This window comes from Ruditapes philippinarum, unplaced genomic scaffold, assembly GCF_026571515.1.
Source record: "Ruditapes philippinarum isolate M1 unplaced genomic scaffold, ASM2657151v2 ctg734_1_1_1_1, whole genome shotgun sequence".
Classification (NCBI taxonomy): domain Eukaryota; kingdom Metazoa; phylum Mollusca; class Bivalvia; order Venerida; family Veneridae; genus Ruditapes; species Ruditapes philippinarum.
The window spans coordinates 115,943-134,161 of record NW_026855182.1 but is presented as its reverse complement, the minus strand read 5'-3'; the positions used below and the strand labels follow the sequence as shown (position 1 = coordinate 134,161).

The following is an 18,219-nucleotide window of genomic DNA, read 5'->3' as shown; positions in this document are numbered from 1 at the left end:
GTCCATATTGTAAACAAGACATCTATTTCTTCACGTGTTACCGTGTTTATTATTATTATTATTATTATTATTATTATCATCATCATCATCACCACCATCATCATCATCATCATCGTCGTCGTCGTCGTCGTCCTCATCATCATCATCATCATCATCATCATCATCATCATCATCATCATCATCATCATCATCACCATCATCATCATCATCATCATCATCATCATCATCATCATCATCATCATCATCATCATCATTATTATTATTATTATTAAGAAAAAGTATAGTTCCCCCTTTTAAACGTCAATTGTTTTTATTGATAGAAGCGGCAAAAGATGCTTATTTTATTTATGTCCACAATCGGAACATCCTCGGCTATTATCTCTAATAACCTTATCCGAAGACTGACGGAAATGGCCGAAAAGTTGCGATTGTTATGTCCGGTGACCTGCTGCTGTTGATCTTAATAACTATCCGCCTTATTTGTGACAAATGCTGTTCCCAAATATTACCGAACATTCCTCCCCTGATACTTTGTATTACAAAGTACACTTGATTCTGTCAAGAAATATATGGCAATGTTACATGGTGGACTGATATATCTGCCGAGAACCATGGAAGGTGAAATATTTTTCATGGTTGGGTAGTATCTTATAAGAACCATGGAAGGTGAAATATTTTCCATGGTTGGGCAGTATCTTTTGAGAACCATGGCAGGTGAAATATTTTTCATGGTTGGATATTATCTCTTTTGAGAACCATTAAAAGTGAACTGTTTACCACAGTAGCCTATTTTCATGAAAACATGAAAAAAAATACCTATTTACCATGGTTAACTATAAAGTTTGTCCGTCGTGTACCATGGTCAATGACATATATACCATGCTTCACTGGTATCTACGCCGAGGATTATAGAAAGTGACATAATGACCATGACTCGCTGGTATATCTATCCAAAACCATGGGAAGAGACCTTTTTATCATTGTAGATTAGTAACTCCGTCGATAACTTAGACTTGTATCTCCGCCGAGATACACGGAAAGTGTCATATTTACCATGATTCAGTGATGTCCGAGATCCATGAAGAATCAGAATCTGATAATGTTTAGCTGTGGTATCTTGGTATGTTCCTATGTTCCTAGACATGGTAAATTTTACACCCGAATTTTAAAATAGTTGGAGTCAGAATTTATTCAAACCACTAAGGAAAGATATTTGTCTATCAAAGACTATAAGAAGTAAAGATTTATTTTTCAATTGTCAACTGGTTATCTATCGACCATTCACAAAACATTCGGTCTGCACTGATACTGACACTAGAAACAGGGGCGGGGGCATTTATTTTCTCAGGGAGAAGGGCTGGGATATTTTTTAATCGATTTCCAGCCACGTAATGTCTAGACAAACAAATATAAGTACAAGTAAAATGGTTTCCTGCGGTGAACATTTTAATGATATAAAGATATTTCATTTAACTATTTTCAACATTATTTGGGGGGTGGGAATAAATAAACGTTTGTATCAGGAATATAGTTGACAATTGAATAAACGATCAATATAGAAGAAGGTCTTTGGAAACTGGTGACCGTTGAAGACCCGGGAGAAGTCGAACATAAAACAATTATTTCTTTTTTTAATGAAAATGATTAAATAGGCCTGCCATTTTATGAATAATTCCGAGCAAAAATTAAATAAAGTAAACACACAAGTTTACGCAGAAAATATCTCTATTTATTATGGCAGATGCCCCTACGAATATTTTAATTTCGTAAATTTTCAGTGTAAACAATTTATTGTTTGTAAAATTTGAGATAGATATTAAAGAAACATTGATAATTTTCAAACACATCATTCAAGTTTTTCCACCTTAAACGGTAAAATAATTATAGAAAATTAGAAATATCACGTAATAGTTTTTTGTTCTTAATAAGTTGTAATTCGGACTAATTCCCTACAGGTAAATCCGTAACGTAACGGCAAACGGTATTTAGCTAGGTTTTCGGAAAGGTCAATTAACCAATCATGTACGGTTTACAGATCACATGCTCCTCCATGTACCGAAAACAGGTCACGTGCTCCACCATGCCTCAAAAGTTAAACGCGTACCAGTACCCTGCGGTCTGGAGACCGCAGGGAACTAGTTGCCCCACTTGCAGGTGCCCGACGGTAGCATTACAAAGCATAAGATACAGTGAACTCACAGAGTTCAGATACTTTTTTTTTCAAATTCGTTGTTAAGACAAAACGTCTAGTGAAGGTGCATAGTGGTATAGACTTATAGAATGTCGGGGGCTCGCACTTATTGTGCCGAAAAGTGCAGATGAACCCTTATTAAACGCCGTGAATCATGGTGTCTGAGCATACGGCAGATTAATATAGATCTGTCGAGAGCCATAAAAACACGTCTGAGTTTACCATGCAAAATCATTCAATGTAAATGGATAAAATAAAACTAATAACAAAAACAGTCTTTCGGCAAAGTTTATAAAATAACAACCAATCTTTGCAATAATAACAAAGAGAAAGCAAATGAGCCGTGTCACGACAAAACCAACATAATGGGTTTGCGACCAGCATAGATCCAGACCAGCCTGCGCATCCGCGCAGTCTGATCAGGATCCATGCTGTTCGCTTACAGACCCTATAACAAGTAAAGAAACTGATAGCGAACAGCATGGATCCTGATCAGACTGCGCGGATGCGCAGGCTGGTCTGGATCTATGCTGGTCGCAAACCCATTATGTTGGTTTTGTCGTGACGCGGCTCAAATCTTGTTTTATTAATGTTAAATCAATAAAAAAATCAATCATATGATGTAAATCATATACATGTATATGTTCGTTAAATTGTTGGATTAAGGAATGAAAGCAAGCATATATATTGAAGCAACAGTAGGTATCACAGTTTGACTAAAACAATCGTTATTGCATAAATTATAGGAATTTTTATAATAATACAGTAAAACCTGTACTTAAATGCCATATTGATATTGCTATTACATCTGACTTAACCGACCATCCTTAATTATTTTTTTATACAAATAACCACCCTTATCTGAATTACGTACTAAGAAACTTTTTCACCTTAAAGAGACAGTAATCTTTCCGAAAAGGGTGCCTTTGAAAATGCCTCAATTTTCAATTTATGTTATTAAAAAGAGAATAAATAAACGATACTGTCAAACCCCGTCTTTGATGACCACGTTGTTTATTGGGATCTGACTTTATTATAAATAAACATGATATTCTTTAATAATACCTGTAGTAATTTCATTACTATAGTCACTTCCTATAAATAGGCATCGCATATTTGAGTAAAACTTTTAAATTTTTTTCAAATTAGCACTTTCTCCCATTGAAGTTAAAATGAAAAACAAACAAAAACATATAAATAAAAATATGAAAACGATTGTCTTGCATTTGAAGAGAAAGTGATATGCAGTGAACGATGTAAGAACATGTTTTAATCTCTTGACCTTTGAACTTCTTTTAAGTACTCAGCAACTTCAAGGTAAAGCTGAACGAAAAATAAAAATAACAACAGCAACAACAACAACTTGTAAGCCTGTTCAATCATGGCAGTGGTTAATGCAATCTATCCCTCATGCCCCTAGCACAGGCTTAAGTAGAGCTTAATATTAAACAATAAAAATGGTGTAAAACTAGAATTTTAAATTCATAACGTGGTTATCATGAAACCTTAAAAGAGACACATGTGCGCCATTTACGCAACGAAGAGCTGTGTTGGTAAAAATACCTCCATCTGAGGACTATTTCTGTGAATGTTTGATGATAAAGATTTTAAAAAAAGGACAGTGTATACATATACATTTTCAGGAATGCTTTGTATTATACTTGTCCGGTCCTACAGGTGTTAGGTTTTCAGGAGTTACACTGTACTCTTCAAATCATATTTACTGGATCTATGTCAACAGTAATTTCCATCTTTCAACTGCATATCACTTTTCTTCCTCGCTACACTTGAGCATTAAAAACTAGTAAAAATGTCTTTACAAACATATATACAAAAATGATAACGATTAAAAAATTATTTGATTTCGACAATTATGTAAATGCAGTATAACAAGAATGTAGCGTGACACGTGACTCTCGTTCATTTTCCGTCGACCTGGTGTGCAGAGTTGTCTCCCTTTGAATAAGGTTAGAAAGTAACGACAACTCCGTGAAGGCGTTCGTTTGTACTAACTGCCCCTCTATCATCACGTGTTATCGCATTTCCTGTTTTATCACTCACGTGACTTGCAAACGTCACTGATCTTGTTCTTTCAATGCATTTTCAACAGATTCAGCTTCTTCCTCAAGCCATTTTTCAAACGTTTGATATTCCGGGTTTAATCTTTTAGTCAATTTTATATCACGTGTTATCTGTGCCTTTTGGTAAAATTCGAACATGGCGGCCAATTCTTGTGAACCCGGGAAATCGAATTGTTCAAAATCTTTTATCCTGAGCTAAAATACAAAATACAATGGTGACTTTTAGATATACCGCATGTCAGCAAAAGTGTGTCATTTTAAAAACGAATGACAATGACATTGTATAATCAACAATTGTAAGACGAGCGATGAAAACAATAAAATTACATGAAAATTGCCGCCTTAAAAAGTTCACCTTCTCCAACGTCTACATGAATATTTTAAGGAACTGATTGTTTGATTTTCTTTTTTTTATATAATCTTATCGTTTGTTCGAAAAAACTGTTACCATTTTATACATGCATGTTAAAACTGTATGCATGCATTTTAAAATCTTGCCAAAATGATTTCTTGATTATAAGTCTCTGTAAGAATTGTCTCTTTTCTCCTTTCTTAACTTATTGTCGCTAAGAGATAATAAAAGCGAAAATATCTTTAAATTGGAATATTAAGTTGCATGTTAGACAATGTCAGATGGCGTGTAAAGTAATGCCAGGCATCGTGTAAGGGAATGTCAGATGATGTTTAAGTGAATGTTAAGCGAATGGAATAAGAGAATAAGAGTTGACATGAAATGAAAATGTCAGTACATATGTTAGTAAATGACACGTGATGTGTGTGTGTGAATGTCAGCTGACATGTATGTTGAATGTCAGTTAACGTGTATGTTGAATGTCAGTTGACATGTATGTTGAATGTCAGTTGACATGTATGCTGAATGTCAGCTGACATGTATGTTGAATGTCAGTTGACGTGTATGTTGAATGTCAGTTGACATGTATGTTGAATGTCAGTTGACGTGTATGCTGAATGTCAGTTGACATGTAAGTGAATATTAGGCTACTTTTAAAATTATTTTAAGCGATATGTAATTAAATGTCAAGAAATGTCAGATAAAATTCAAGAGAATGGCATGTCAGGTTACATGTACATGTATTGAAATTACAGTTGATGTAAATGTATGTCAGTTGATGTGTAAGTAAATTTCGGATAAGGGAATGTCAGGCGATATGTAAGGGAATGTCCAGTGTAAGTGGATGTAAGGTGATGGGTAAGGTACTTTAAAATGTAGTTGACAATTCTGTAAGAGAATGGCAGGTGGCATTCTCAAGTATACTTTTTATGAAAACATTAATTGATTTCTTCATTACATATAAACATATATTTGCAAGTTCAAATAAGAATACAAAATATACATTAGATACCAACGATTTAAAGAAAAAGACCATTTTACCTTAGGGTGTACGAATTTCTTATTAAATATGTTTCTCGACAGCGCATGCGCCATTTCCTCAGTGGTAAGTCGGTCACCACCAAATGATAAAGTTTTTCTAGAATAATATCTAGGTCTATAAAATAGTTTCATCACACATTGTCCTACGTCTGTCACTGAGATCATGTCTAAAGGCATATCTTCCATGGGTATTGCTAAAAATAAATAAATAAATCATTTTTAACTAGTTTCACAATAGACCCGGTCCGCATTTATTTATAGAAAGAATGGCCTCTATAACAATTGAGCCCCGCCATGACAAAACCAACGTACTGCATTTGCGACCAGCATGGATCCAGACCAGCCAGCACATCCGCGCAGTCTGATCAGGATCCATACTGTTCGCTATTAGTTTCTCTACTTGAAATATGGTTTGTAAGCGAACAGCATTGGATCCTGCTGGTCTGGATCCATGCTGGTCGCAAACGCACTATGTTGGTTTTGTCGTGACGCGACTCAAATATAATGAAAATATTACAGAGGGGTATTGTGTAGTCCTCAGGCTTTCTTTGTGATCTTTATAGAGCCGTTAAGACTCAAACCAGCGAAAGAGTTAATAAATGCAATAAATAAATAAATAAAATAAAAAAATACAGAACAAAGAAAAGAATTCAATGCGTAATAATTGAAGCGATTGTGCAAAAGTTCTGCAAAAAGTAGTTCCGTGCGATATCAGTGGTGAAACTCGCGCACACATGCTTTTGGGATTTTTTTATGTGTTCTTTTTTAACTTCGAAATATCTATTAAAGAGGCAAATATCTGACAAGCATACACCGCTTAACAATCAGAAAATCTCCAAAACGTCAAGGACCAAATATTTTGATATCTATAAACAAACACGAAACTTTCTTAATAATATAGTTCGATGCATGTTTGAAATACATATAGTTTTGTTATGTGATTGCTACTTACGTATTGCATACACTCCGTGTTTTACTTTGTGTGGTCGAAACACTGTAGTAAAATTCTCATACCAAAATGGTAATCTAATAATCGTATAGTTGACGCCTGAAAAGAAATTAGGAAAAGAAGAAAAATACTTAGTAAAATAGAAATCAAATAAAAACATAGTCATGTACATATAATATATTTTAAGGACCAAAATAAAGAATATTGATCAGACGTTTTCCATTGTATATATATGCACCGGTTATTTTCACCCCCCCCCCCCCCCTGGGGCGTCCGTGGCCGAGTGGTTAAGGTCGTTGACTTCAAATCACTTGCCCCTCACCGCTGTGGGTTCGAATCCAGACAGGGACTTTGGATTCTATTATTTTGTGAGGAAGCTATCCAGCTAGCTTACGGAACGTCGGTGGTTCTACTCAGGTGCCCGTTCGTGCCTGAAATAATGCACGGAAGGGCACCTGAGGTCTTCCTCCACCAGTAAAGCTGGAACGTCGCGATATGACCTATACTGTGTCGATGTGACGTAAAACCCAAAACAAACAAAAATTTTCAATCCCGGTCTCACTCCAGTTTAGTGAGTTAGTGCAGGGGACAGCGGTCACATCGCACACACGTAAGGATAACTAAAACGTAAGGATAACTTAAGGCGATGAAAAGGGGACAGGGCCTTGAAAATACAAAGCTCTAAGTTCTAAACTCTAAATCCCCGATATCGGTTAAAATTGACTGGTACATTAATATATTTTTGGTTGATATGGCTGGTTTATAAAATGCATGCATGCTGTATTCTTGTTTCTTATTTAAAATACATTCATGATATAAATTATTTAAATGTCAATTATGCTGATATGGTGTATTCTTCATGTATATTATATTTTACACCTATTATAGCAACTTCGGTCTTGAAATGTTTCAGATATTGTTATGTTGTACAGTTGTAGTAGAATAAAATGCACGTCTGCCATTTCACTGTACCAACCCGGGCTGGCCAACAAAACCTACTTAACAGTCTTTCGGGTGAGACTTTCAATTGCAGACCCGTGTATGGGAGCTTAAACACCTGACACGCTAAAGAACCCAGGAGAAGCTTCTGGAAAATTGGGGAATCTTTCTGTACCTCTATCTTGCAGTCGTAAATATCTAATACTCTTCTGGAAGACTCGCCCATTTTGGGCAACCGGTGGCGAGTATAAATAAACTCAAATACACACAGAGATTTGAGCCGTGTCACAACAAAATCAACATAGTGGGTTTGCGATCAGCATGGATCCAGACCAGCCTGCGCATCCGCGCAGTCTGATCAGGATCCATGCTGTTCGCTATCAGTTTCTCTACTTGTTATAGGGTTTGAAAGCGAACAGCATGGATCCTGATCAGACTGCGCGGATGCGCAGGCTGGTCTGGATCCATGCTGGTCGCAAACCCATTATGTTGGCTTTGTCATGACGCGGCTCATTCAATAATTTGAGCACCTACCAACTTCTCTAAGGTACTCTTCTATAGCAGCCTTGCTGTCGAGATGACCACAATCTTTACCGATAGTTTTACGGACATTTTCTGACCCATTAAACACAATATGTGTTAGACCTTTATGAACTGCCGCGTCAATTGCATTTAGACCCTGTAAAATATTAAAAGATAGACGTAAATTCACACAAGTCTTGATTAGAGACTAAAGTAACACAGTGGACGGGTACAATTGTTTTAAAAGAGGTAAAATAATAAATTGCTGTGACGAAAATACGATGTTGAAAAGTCGAATGTACGATGATGAAAAGTCGAAATAAAGAAGAAGAAGAAACTCGATGGTAAAACGTTGAAAGTACGATGGTGAAAACACGAAATTATATCGGGTTTTACCATTTTCGACTTTTTATCACCGTACTTTCGTCTTTTCATGATCATACCTTCGGCTTTTCACCTTCGTGGTTTCGTTATATCAACTTTTCACCATCGCATTTTCGTATTTTCGTGTTCGAGTTATATGTGTGTCGCGATGGTTTAACGGGACACCGTAGTTTTTCAGAAGTGAGACCCGTAATATTACTTAAATTAACGTAATTCATAGATATACTGGCATACCTATTGATCACAATCAGACTTGTAATGCATTATGAATATAACATATATATTATCATAATAATTCAAAAAATACAAATGAAAATACACTTTGAGCAATATTTAATGGATTGTAAATAAAACGTTGCTGTAAAAATATGAGCTCGTTAAAATCCGGTATATTTCGTCATTTCCCGTGTTTTTGAGTAAATAAATAGACTAACAAAATCATTCCGATCGAGTGGTAACACAGCTTGACCGCAAGTTCGATCCTCCGTCGGATGTTGGCTGATTTGGATTACTTTTTTGCGTCGTGTTGTCGCTAGCGACAGCACGACAAAGCGTCAAACGGAGCGTTGTCGGACTTTTGTCTTTTCGTACTGTCGCTAACGATGCCCGCCAAGCACGTTGTCGTGCGGCGTGTTTTCACGATTGTCACATTGTCGCTCGGCTCAAATCGAAGGATTGGCTATTTGTATATATGTATAAGCCAAGCGATAGGGCGACATCGCGACAACGCGCCGAACGACACCGCGCCGTTTGCGTGCTTCGCTAGCGACATGACAACAAGACGACAGTGCGAAAACGCGCCGAAAAGGCAATAACGATGTAGGTTGTGTTGTCGCTATCGACAAAGCAACGCGCAAAGTGCACCAAATCAGTCACAATAGATAAAAAAAATTATAAAACTTTTTTTCGGAACAGACTGTAAACTCACGTTCCCATACCTTTAAAATGTGTTTGTAAAAAGACCAGTTGTATCAAAGGGAAAAAATCTATAAAAGTTGCATTATCCTCTATATAAAAAAACAACCCACTGGGATAAAGCTGATAAATGAGAGATTCTGTGGAAGCAATGAAAAGTATATATAAATTGCAGACTCGGATTGTATTGATACATCAAATGTGTGCAACAACTCTCACGGCCCCTAGTCGCCTCTATGTGTTTCCGGTTGCGTCTTTAAATAACAGCAGATCACAAACACTGGGACTCTGTATCATAATCAGCATTATTGTTATAAATCTGTTAATCTGTCTCCACAAACGCTATATAACTACAAATTCGTTAATCCGTTATTTAAAGCCAATAGATATAGGGAAAAAATCCGTGTCTAACAACGTTCGCCAAATCCACGATGGAATTGTGCTGACATCTTGAAGTAGTTTCTGTGACATATTTATTTCCCATTTCATGAGAGCACCCAATTGACAGGTAATCTTGTAACGAATTAAGGTATAATACATGTTTGAAGGTAATACATATGTGTATGTAATACATGTTTGTATGTAATACATGTGTATAGGTATTATATTGTGTATGTAATACGTATGTGCATGTAATATATGCGTGTATGTAATACATATGTGTGATATATGCATGTGTGTAGGTTATATATGTGTGTATGTAATACATATGTGTATGTAATACATGTGTATAGGTAATATACATTTATAATATGTAATATATATGTGTATGTAATATATGTGTGTAGGTTATACATATGTGTATGTAATACATGTGTATAGGTAATATACATGTATAATATGTAATACATATGTGTAATTAAACATACCCTGACAATTTCTTTCTCCTTGTTCTTGTCTTCCCAATAATGAGTGGTAAGGAACATGGAATCAGCGCCATCTAGCGCCTTTTCTAAACTCGCGATGTCATTCTGGTTGGCTGTGACGATGACAGCTCCTGTAGGGAAGATACAAAAAGGGACGATGTTAAATCAAAACACGAAATGGGACGATATTGAGTTAAAAACGGGACAGATATTAAAGTGGGGGCAATTCAAATGTTAAAATATGTACCCAATTAAAGATATGAAATGAAAGAATGCATTAAAATGGGCTGATGATTATGTAAAACTATGAAAAAAGTTAATTAAAGATTTAAAAAGGCCAATGTTTTTGTAAAGATATGAAATGGAAAAATGATTAATCAACTATTATAAAATATGGCATTTATTAATCAAAGATAGAAAATCGTAGTATGCTTAATCAAAGATATGAAATGGGACGGTGTAATAATTATTAAGATATCATGAATCTGTGAAAACATAAATAATGGAAATTCAAGGTTTGTTTTTGTATATGGCACAGTGGTCCTACGGGAAGAATTGCAGGAAAGAATATCCATAATTAAACACATTATTAGGAACTGATTACTGGGTATACATATTGAATGAGTGTAATAACTACTTTTGTCTTTTTGTTTACCGTTGGGTCTTCTTGAATGCTTTGATTCTCTTTCTTTGCAAGAGTTACAAAGTTCTTCTTAGTGCATATCCTTTCCGGGAAAAACAAACAAATAGGTTAATTACCAACTGGGGTATTTAGGTCTTATAGTGCTATCTTATTGTGTTCATTGTGGACATGGGTGTATATTAGGTAGCACACCACACAAATTGAGGTCACAGCGAGGATGTCATAGTTAAAGTAGCTGTAAGGGATTTTAAATAACTGGTTTTCTTTTTAAAAATGTATTTTAGCATCAAAATTCATCTTTTGTATGACTTGAACACTTGCAAGTTCGAAAACCTGGCCACAAATCACAAATGTTGTTTCAGGCCTCGGACCACAGTAGATTTTGGATTCAACGGAATGAATCGCAGCGTTTTGAATCGCCTAACAAATATGAATGGCATAATGTCATTATAAAATTTCAATGTTATAACATATATGTTCACAACGTAATGCTTGTAACACATTGACGTTGTTTTTCATGCAAACATATAAACGCTGCAGTGACGGTTTGATTTTTTAGCAGACGACAAATCAATCGTTATTCCCTATCTTACCAATATAATGTAATATAATTATATATTTCATTCAACTTGAATTTTACATACAATTTATAGTCATACAGTTTAAATATACTATAAAGATGCAGTTAATAAAAATATTTTAGCAAAACAAGTAGAAAAAAATAGATCTTTACAATTTTGTTGTTGACGAACACAGTTAAGGTTGTTAAAAGACATTTTATATGTTTCCAAAACGCAATAATAAAAATAATAATAATAATAATAATAATAATAATAATAATAATGATTAAAATAATGATATGTAATGAAATAATGATAATAATTGTTATTAAGTTATCATCATCATCATCATCATCATCATCATCATCATCATCATCATCATTATTATTATTATTATCATTATTATTATTACAATCATACTGGAAAATGGGCACCATATCTCATTCACGTGACATCTGCCACGAGTTTATGTCAATGATCATAACTTACTTTTCTGTTGCTATGTATTTGTAAACAAATTAGCAAATAATTACACGTCTGTCTTAAGGGCACTATATATTAAAACTTATGAATATTTAATGTATAGTTATTAGCATATTAACACGTTTATACTGAATGAGGACCGAAACGTAATCTTGAGCTATCTTATTTTCAAAAATGTCTACAGTGCAACCTTTATATATTGGCCATCTACAGACCAATAATCTTTCTTAAACAAGAGTTTCAATTCTTCAAAAAGTAAGACATCAGAATAAGTCTATTCTCTATAAAGCAACATATCTTAGCAACAACCAAAGTCTCTATCCCACAAAGGATGTTGTTCTGTGGTTTATATATTTTATACCTCAAATAAAATTATTGTGCTAGCAAGAATTCCACTTTCTTGTCAGATATTACTTCATTACTTCAAAACTTGAAACTCTAAAACAGTCATATTGGACGAAAAAAAGAATGCAAAAGACACTGCTTTCGGCAAATGAACGCTATATTTTGTCCCTGGTGAAGAGTGCAAATTTGTGTCATTTTCAGAATATACTTATTTGAGAGAGATTCATAATGAAAAAGACAAAACATGCCCCTCAAAATTTAAACCAATTCTTAAAAATGATATTACCCGGAAACACGACAAGAATATGGTGTGGGTGGAACAGGGAGAACACGCATTTACCATAACGTTGACAGAATGTTAAATACTAACCTTCTTCCGCCAACTTTCTTGCTTTTTCGCTCGAGGGACGTCTTGTCACGGCTCGAACTCTAAACCGTAATGGATCTTCTAATAAGGCTCGAGCCACAGACCCACCAAGTTGTCCAGTCGCCCCGAACACGACAACGGTTCTTGGCTCGTCATCCGGGAACTCTTTGCTTGACCCACAACCCATCCTGTAATATATAGAAATTGATTTTGTTTTTCGTAAATAAGCATAATGTAATTACCCGAACCATTAAAGACACACCTTGAATTAGTTAAACAAAGCTTAAATCGGCAGTGTTTTCAAATTACTCCCTCCCTCACCGCTGTGGTTCGAATCCCGTCAGCTTCTATGGAATTTTCCTCATGTGAGGGCGCTGTCCACCTAACTTAAGGACGTTAATGAGGTTCTACTCAGGTGTCCAACGTGTTTCCCTCCACCAATACAGCTGAAAAGTCGCTATTTAAAGTGAATAGTTTGGCTGTTGCTTTCTACAAATAATTTTGTACAAATAAATTTTTAAAATTTTCTATTTATAAGTAGTTACAAAACCGCTTTGATTAATCATAAAAGAAAGACACCGGAACATTTCTGTATGATTTGATTTACACCTGTCGTAAAGTAACTAAGCGTACCTTGAACAAATGTGAAGAAATCGTTCCATAGATTCCATTGTTAATATAATATGTAACTAGAAATAAACTAATGCAAACACTTCATGTGTTTGAGTCACAGGAACATTAAATGTACTAGTATATAGAATATCTGTTTCACGTGCAATATGATTATTGATAACCCACTATCTATTCTATACATTTAACACAATTCACACGTGCAATAAAAAGAACATTGCTGTTAAAGACTATACAAAATATTAGATTTTTTGTGGGACACTAATTGGGTATTTAATTGAACGAACATGTCTGGATGGGGACTGGCTATTTTGTACCAGTCTGCACGTGTCAGTGGCTCGGAATATAAACATAAAGCTCTTAGACAGATTATTATGACAATATACATGCTACGATAGAGACAGAATGCGAAAATTTTCTGTCAATAAGCACATAGGAGAAAAGCTTTCAAGGGGATATACAGCATGCCATATTATATGAGACGATTATGCAACGATCTTTATTTGTTACCGTGAACTATATGCACTGACATTTTTCTTGCAAAACAATCATCTTCTTAGAAAAAAATCTTAGAATTGTCACTTAAGTAAATGCGTTTACTGCTGTAAATAACGAAAACATGGATATTTCTATTTCATCGTAATACCTACCAATGTGAAATGTACTGACATAATTAAAGGCCCATTATACCCTAGAAATTAATTTTTATTTCCCAAAAGCTTCTTATTTCTTGTGTACTGATCAATATGGTTTCCAAAAGGTTACTCATTGATGAATTATCTGAACCCTTATTTTTCTTCTGTTGCCTTTTGGTGATGAGTACAGTTATAGTGATTAAGTCTTTTGTATGGAACTCAAAATACTACTTTGTTTACATTTTGCTACATTTAAGACAATAACTGTCACATTCAGCACTATTTTCTCTTTTTGATAACCATATAATTTGATAACATATATAAAATTCATGATTGTCCGTTTAAAAAGGGGGGGGGGTGACAATTATTCGTTTCTGAGGCATAATGTGCCTTTAAAGAATTTGCACGCGTCATGACAAAACCAACGTAGTGCGTTTGCGACCAGCATGGATCCAGACCAGCCTGCGCATCCGCATAGTCTGATCAGGATCCATACTGTTCGCTTACAAAGTATATAACAAGTATAGAAACTGATAGCGAACAGCATGGATCCTGATCAGACTGCGCGGATGCGCAGGCTGGTCTGGATCCATGCTGGTCGCACACCCATTATGTTGGTTTTGTCGTGACATGGGTCAATTATATGATTGTGTTACTACATGTACTTCAAAATACTATATCTCGTTCTTTTCTTAAAACTAGTGCCAAATCCTTTCGCCTTTTATTATTTAGTAAGCACCTTTGTTTTGGTGTATATTTACATGTACGTGTAAAGTGTGATTAAATTAAAGCCACAAAGGAGAAAGAAAGAAAAAACAATGTCAGACGTTTCTTGTCAAACTTAAATATATGTACATTTGAATATGGAACTAAATTTTTGTGTACCGTTATTCACATTATGTTCCGTGTAGAAAGCTTGACACTTTTATTCGCTTAACGAAATTCGAGTTATTCTTTCACAATGTTTTTTTTGTTTTTTTTTTAATAGAGAAGTTGTCAGAAGATTGCGGAGACAGCCCTATTAGATACCAGTACAACATACTGTTGCGTACTGACACACTGATGATATGCCACTGTTATAACCAGCAAACACAAATTGAAAAGGAAATAGAAAGTATGTATATGTTTATTCGTATACACTTTGCACTAGGAGACGGTTCTGATACCTGTATACACCGGCTGACATTTAGATTTTAGATTTTGTAAGTTTGGAAGGTGAAGGAATTTCTTACCTGTATTTGTCGTCTTGACTACGTCCGTAGCAACCAAACATTACCCATAGTAACGAAATACAGTTTGATTAAACATTTTATTCCATTTTATTCAATAACTCGTGTCAACGTCCCAAAACGATTTTAAAAATCCAATTCTCCCTGAACTACGATCGTTCCACACCAGAAATGTCAGTCAAACAAGCGATCGAAGAGCACAGTAAATCAATTTCCAGTTACACGCGAACGGGACAGTATCGTAATTATTCTATGTCAAAATTTGTATGTAAATTATCTTATATAAAGTGTACGGACTTTTAATAAGTCTGGAATGCAACTTGATATGTAAAATATCTGATCAAACATTTATCCCGCATTGTTATATACTGTTTTGAAGTAACTAGCGAATACGACAAAAATAGAGAGCATTCCGAAGCATACTGGATTAACTATAGTGAATAAAGATCTGTGTTTAAAGCGTTTTACGCCTATATAATTTCCAATAGATCAATAATGTCTTTATGTATTCGGGGTATTAACTAAAGTAAATCTACCCGTACTCGTTAATAGCATTAAATCTCCAGTTATTGGATAAATACAAGGGAGATAATTATAAGCTGTTATTGCGATTTTTAACATAATGGTCTAAGCGAGACAACTCTGATTTGATCACGCGTAACGGTAATAAGTAAAATTTAATTTTTTAAGTAATTGAAAAGTTGGTGAGTGAACAATTAATATCAGCTGAGTGTTATATTCAATTGTTCATGTGCACAAAAAGGTCACGTGCGTGTGTTTTCAAATGCGCATTTTTTTCAAATCATTTCCAAATATCAAGCTGGAATTATAACTCAAAACTATGTAATGAAAAACGATGATAATAAATTCTAAATAATTTCATTTAAACTTTATATCGTTTCCCTACCAAACAATTAGGCTATTTTTTAAATGTTTGTTCATGTTTGATCCGGAGAGTAAGGTTAAGGACTCTATCTACACTTAACATTTTCGTCTAGTCCGTATTACTAATCCCTTAATATCAAATCGTTACACACATTCTAATCCGTGTAAGATTTAACCCTCAGACCGCAGAACCTGCCGATTTCACATATCATTTGCTCCACAAAAAAGCTTTTTTTCCCCGCCATCTATTATATTGTCATCATCATATGTGTAAACTTTTATTATTTGTCTCTTCTGGCAGTCGATGCATATGTCGCGGGTCAGCTCAACCAGGTAGGCAGTGAGTCCATGAAGTTGGCACAGAGATCGACATTAAACATTCAGCTCGACATTCGATTTATCACTGTTGAGCTTGTATGGGAAGCTGGCAAGACATTCAGCAGAACATTCAGCTCGAAATTCGATTTATCACTGTTGAGCTGGGATGTGAAGCTAGCTAGACATTCAGCACAACAATCAACTCGACATTCGTTTCTTATATTCTTTTTGAATGTCGAGCTGGGATGTGAAGCTGGCTAGACATTCAGCACAACATTCAGCTCGACATTCTTTTCATGCCTTTTTTTGAAATGTCGATATGGGATGTGGAGCTGGCTAGACATTCAGCACAACATTCAGCTCGACACTCATTTTTAGTCTATTTTTGAATGTCGAGCTGGGATGTGAAGCTGGCTAGACATTCAGCACAACATTCAGCTCGACATTCGTTTTTTGTCTATTTTTGAATGTTGAGCTGGGATGTGAAGCTGGCTAGACATTCAGCACAACATTCAGCTCGACATTCGTTTTTTGTCCATTTTTGAATGTTGTGCTGGGACGTGAAGGTGGCTAGACATTCAGCACAACATTCAGCTCGACATTCGTTTTTTGTCTATTTTTGAATGTTGTGCTGGGATGTGAAGCTGGCTAGACATTCAGCACAACATTCAGCTCGACAATCGTATTTTGTCTATTTTTGAATGTTGTGCTGGGATGTGAAGCTGGCTAGACATTCAGCACAACATTCAGCTCGACATTCGTTTTTTTCTATTTTTAAATGTCGAGCTGGGATGTGAAGCTGGCTAGACATTCAGCACAACATTCAGCTCGACATTCGTATTTTGTCTATTTTTTGAATGTTGTGCTGGGATGTAAAGCTGGCTAGACATTCAGCACAGCTGAATTTTGTGCTGAATGTCTAGCCAGCTTCACATCCCAGCTCGACATTCAAAAAGAATATAAGAAATGAATGTCGAGCTGAATGTTGTGCTGAATGTCTAGCCGGCTTCACATCCAAGCACAACATTAAAAAAATAGACAAAATACGAATGTCGAGCTGAATGTTGTGCTGAATGTCTAGCCAGCTTCACATGCCAGCTCAACATTCAAAAATATACAAAAAAACGAATGTCGAGCTGAATGTTGTGCTGAATGTCTAGCCAGCTTCACATCCCAGCTCAACATTCAAAAATAGACAAAAAACGAATGTCGAGCTGAATGTTGTGCTGAATGTCTAGCCAGCTTCACATTCCAGCTCGACATTCAAAAATAGACAAAAAAAACGAATGTCAAGCTGAATGTTGTGCTGAATGTCTAGCCAGCTTCACATGCCAGCTCAACATTCAAAAATATACAAAAAAACGAATGTCGAGCTGAATGTTGTGCTGAATGTCTAGCCAGCTTCACATCCCAGCTCAACATTCAAAGATAGACTAAAAACGAATGTCGAGCTGAATGTTGTGCTGAATGTCTAGCCAGCTTCACATTCCAGCTCGACATTCAAAAAGAATATAAGAAACGAATGTCGAGCTGAATGTTGTGCTGAATGTCTAGCCATCTTCACATCGCAGCTCAACATTCAAAAATAGAAAAAAATGAATGTCGAGCCGAATGTTGTGCTGAATGTCTAGCCAGCTTCACATCCCAGCTCAACATTAAAAAAAGACAAAAAACGAATGTCGAGCTTAATGTTGTGCTGAATGTCTAGCCAGCTCCACATTCCAGCTCGACATTCAAAACTTTACAAAAAACGAATGTCGAGCTGAATGTTGTGCTGAATGTCTAGCCAGCTTCACATCCCAGCTCAACATTCAAAAATAGACAAAAAACGAATGTCGAGCTAAATGTTGTGCTGAATGTCTAGCCAGCTTCACATCCCAGCTC

At 35.5% G+C, this 18,219-nt stretch overlaps 1 protein-coding gene across 1 annotated transcript; it reads right to left on the bottom strand.

The window, feature by feature from the left end:
- Window positions 1-2,472: 2,472 nt before the first annotated feature.
- On the bottom strand, window positions 2,473-15,571 carry LOC132742333 (nmrA-like family domain-containing protein 1). Its single transcript, XM_060730701.1, has 7 exons — window positions 15,136-15,571; window positions 12,642-12,826; window positions 10,244-10,371; window positions 8,088-8,232; window positions 6,618-6,713; window positions 5,666-5,859; window positions 2,473-4,467 (listed from the first exon to the last, which is right to left on the bottom strand). Exons 1-7 carry the CDS (start codon window positions 15,174-15,176, stop codon window positions 4,267-4,269), a joined length of 990 nt encoding a protein of 329 aa, XP_060586684.1. The 5' UTR covers window positions 15,177-15,571; the 3' UTR covers window positions 2,473-4,266.
- Window positions 15,572-18,219: the final 2,648 nt, after the last annotated feature.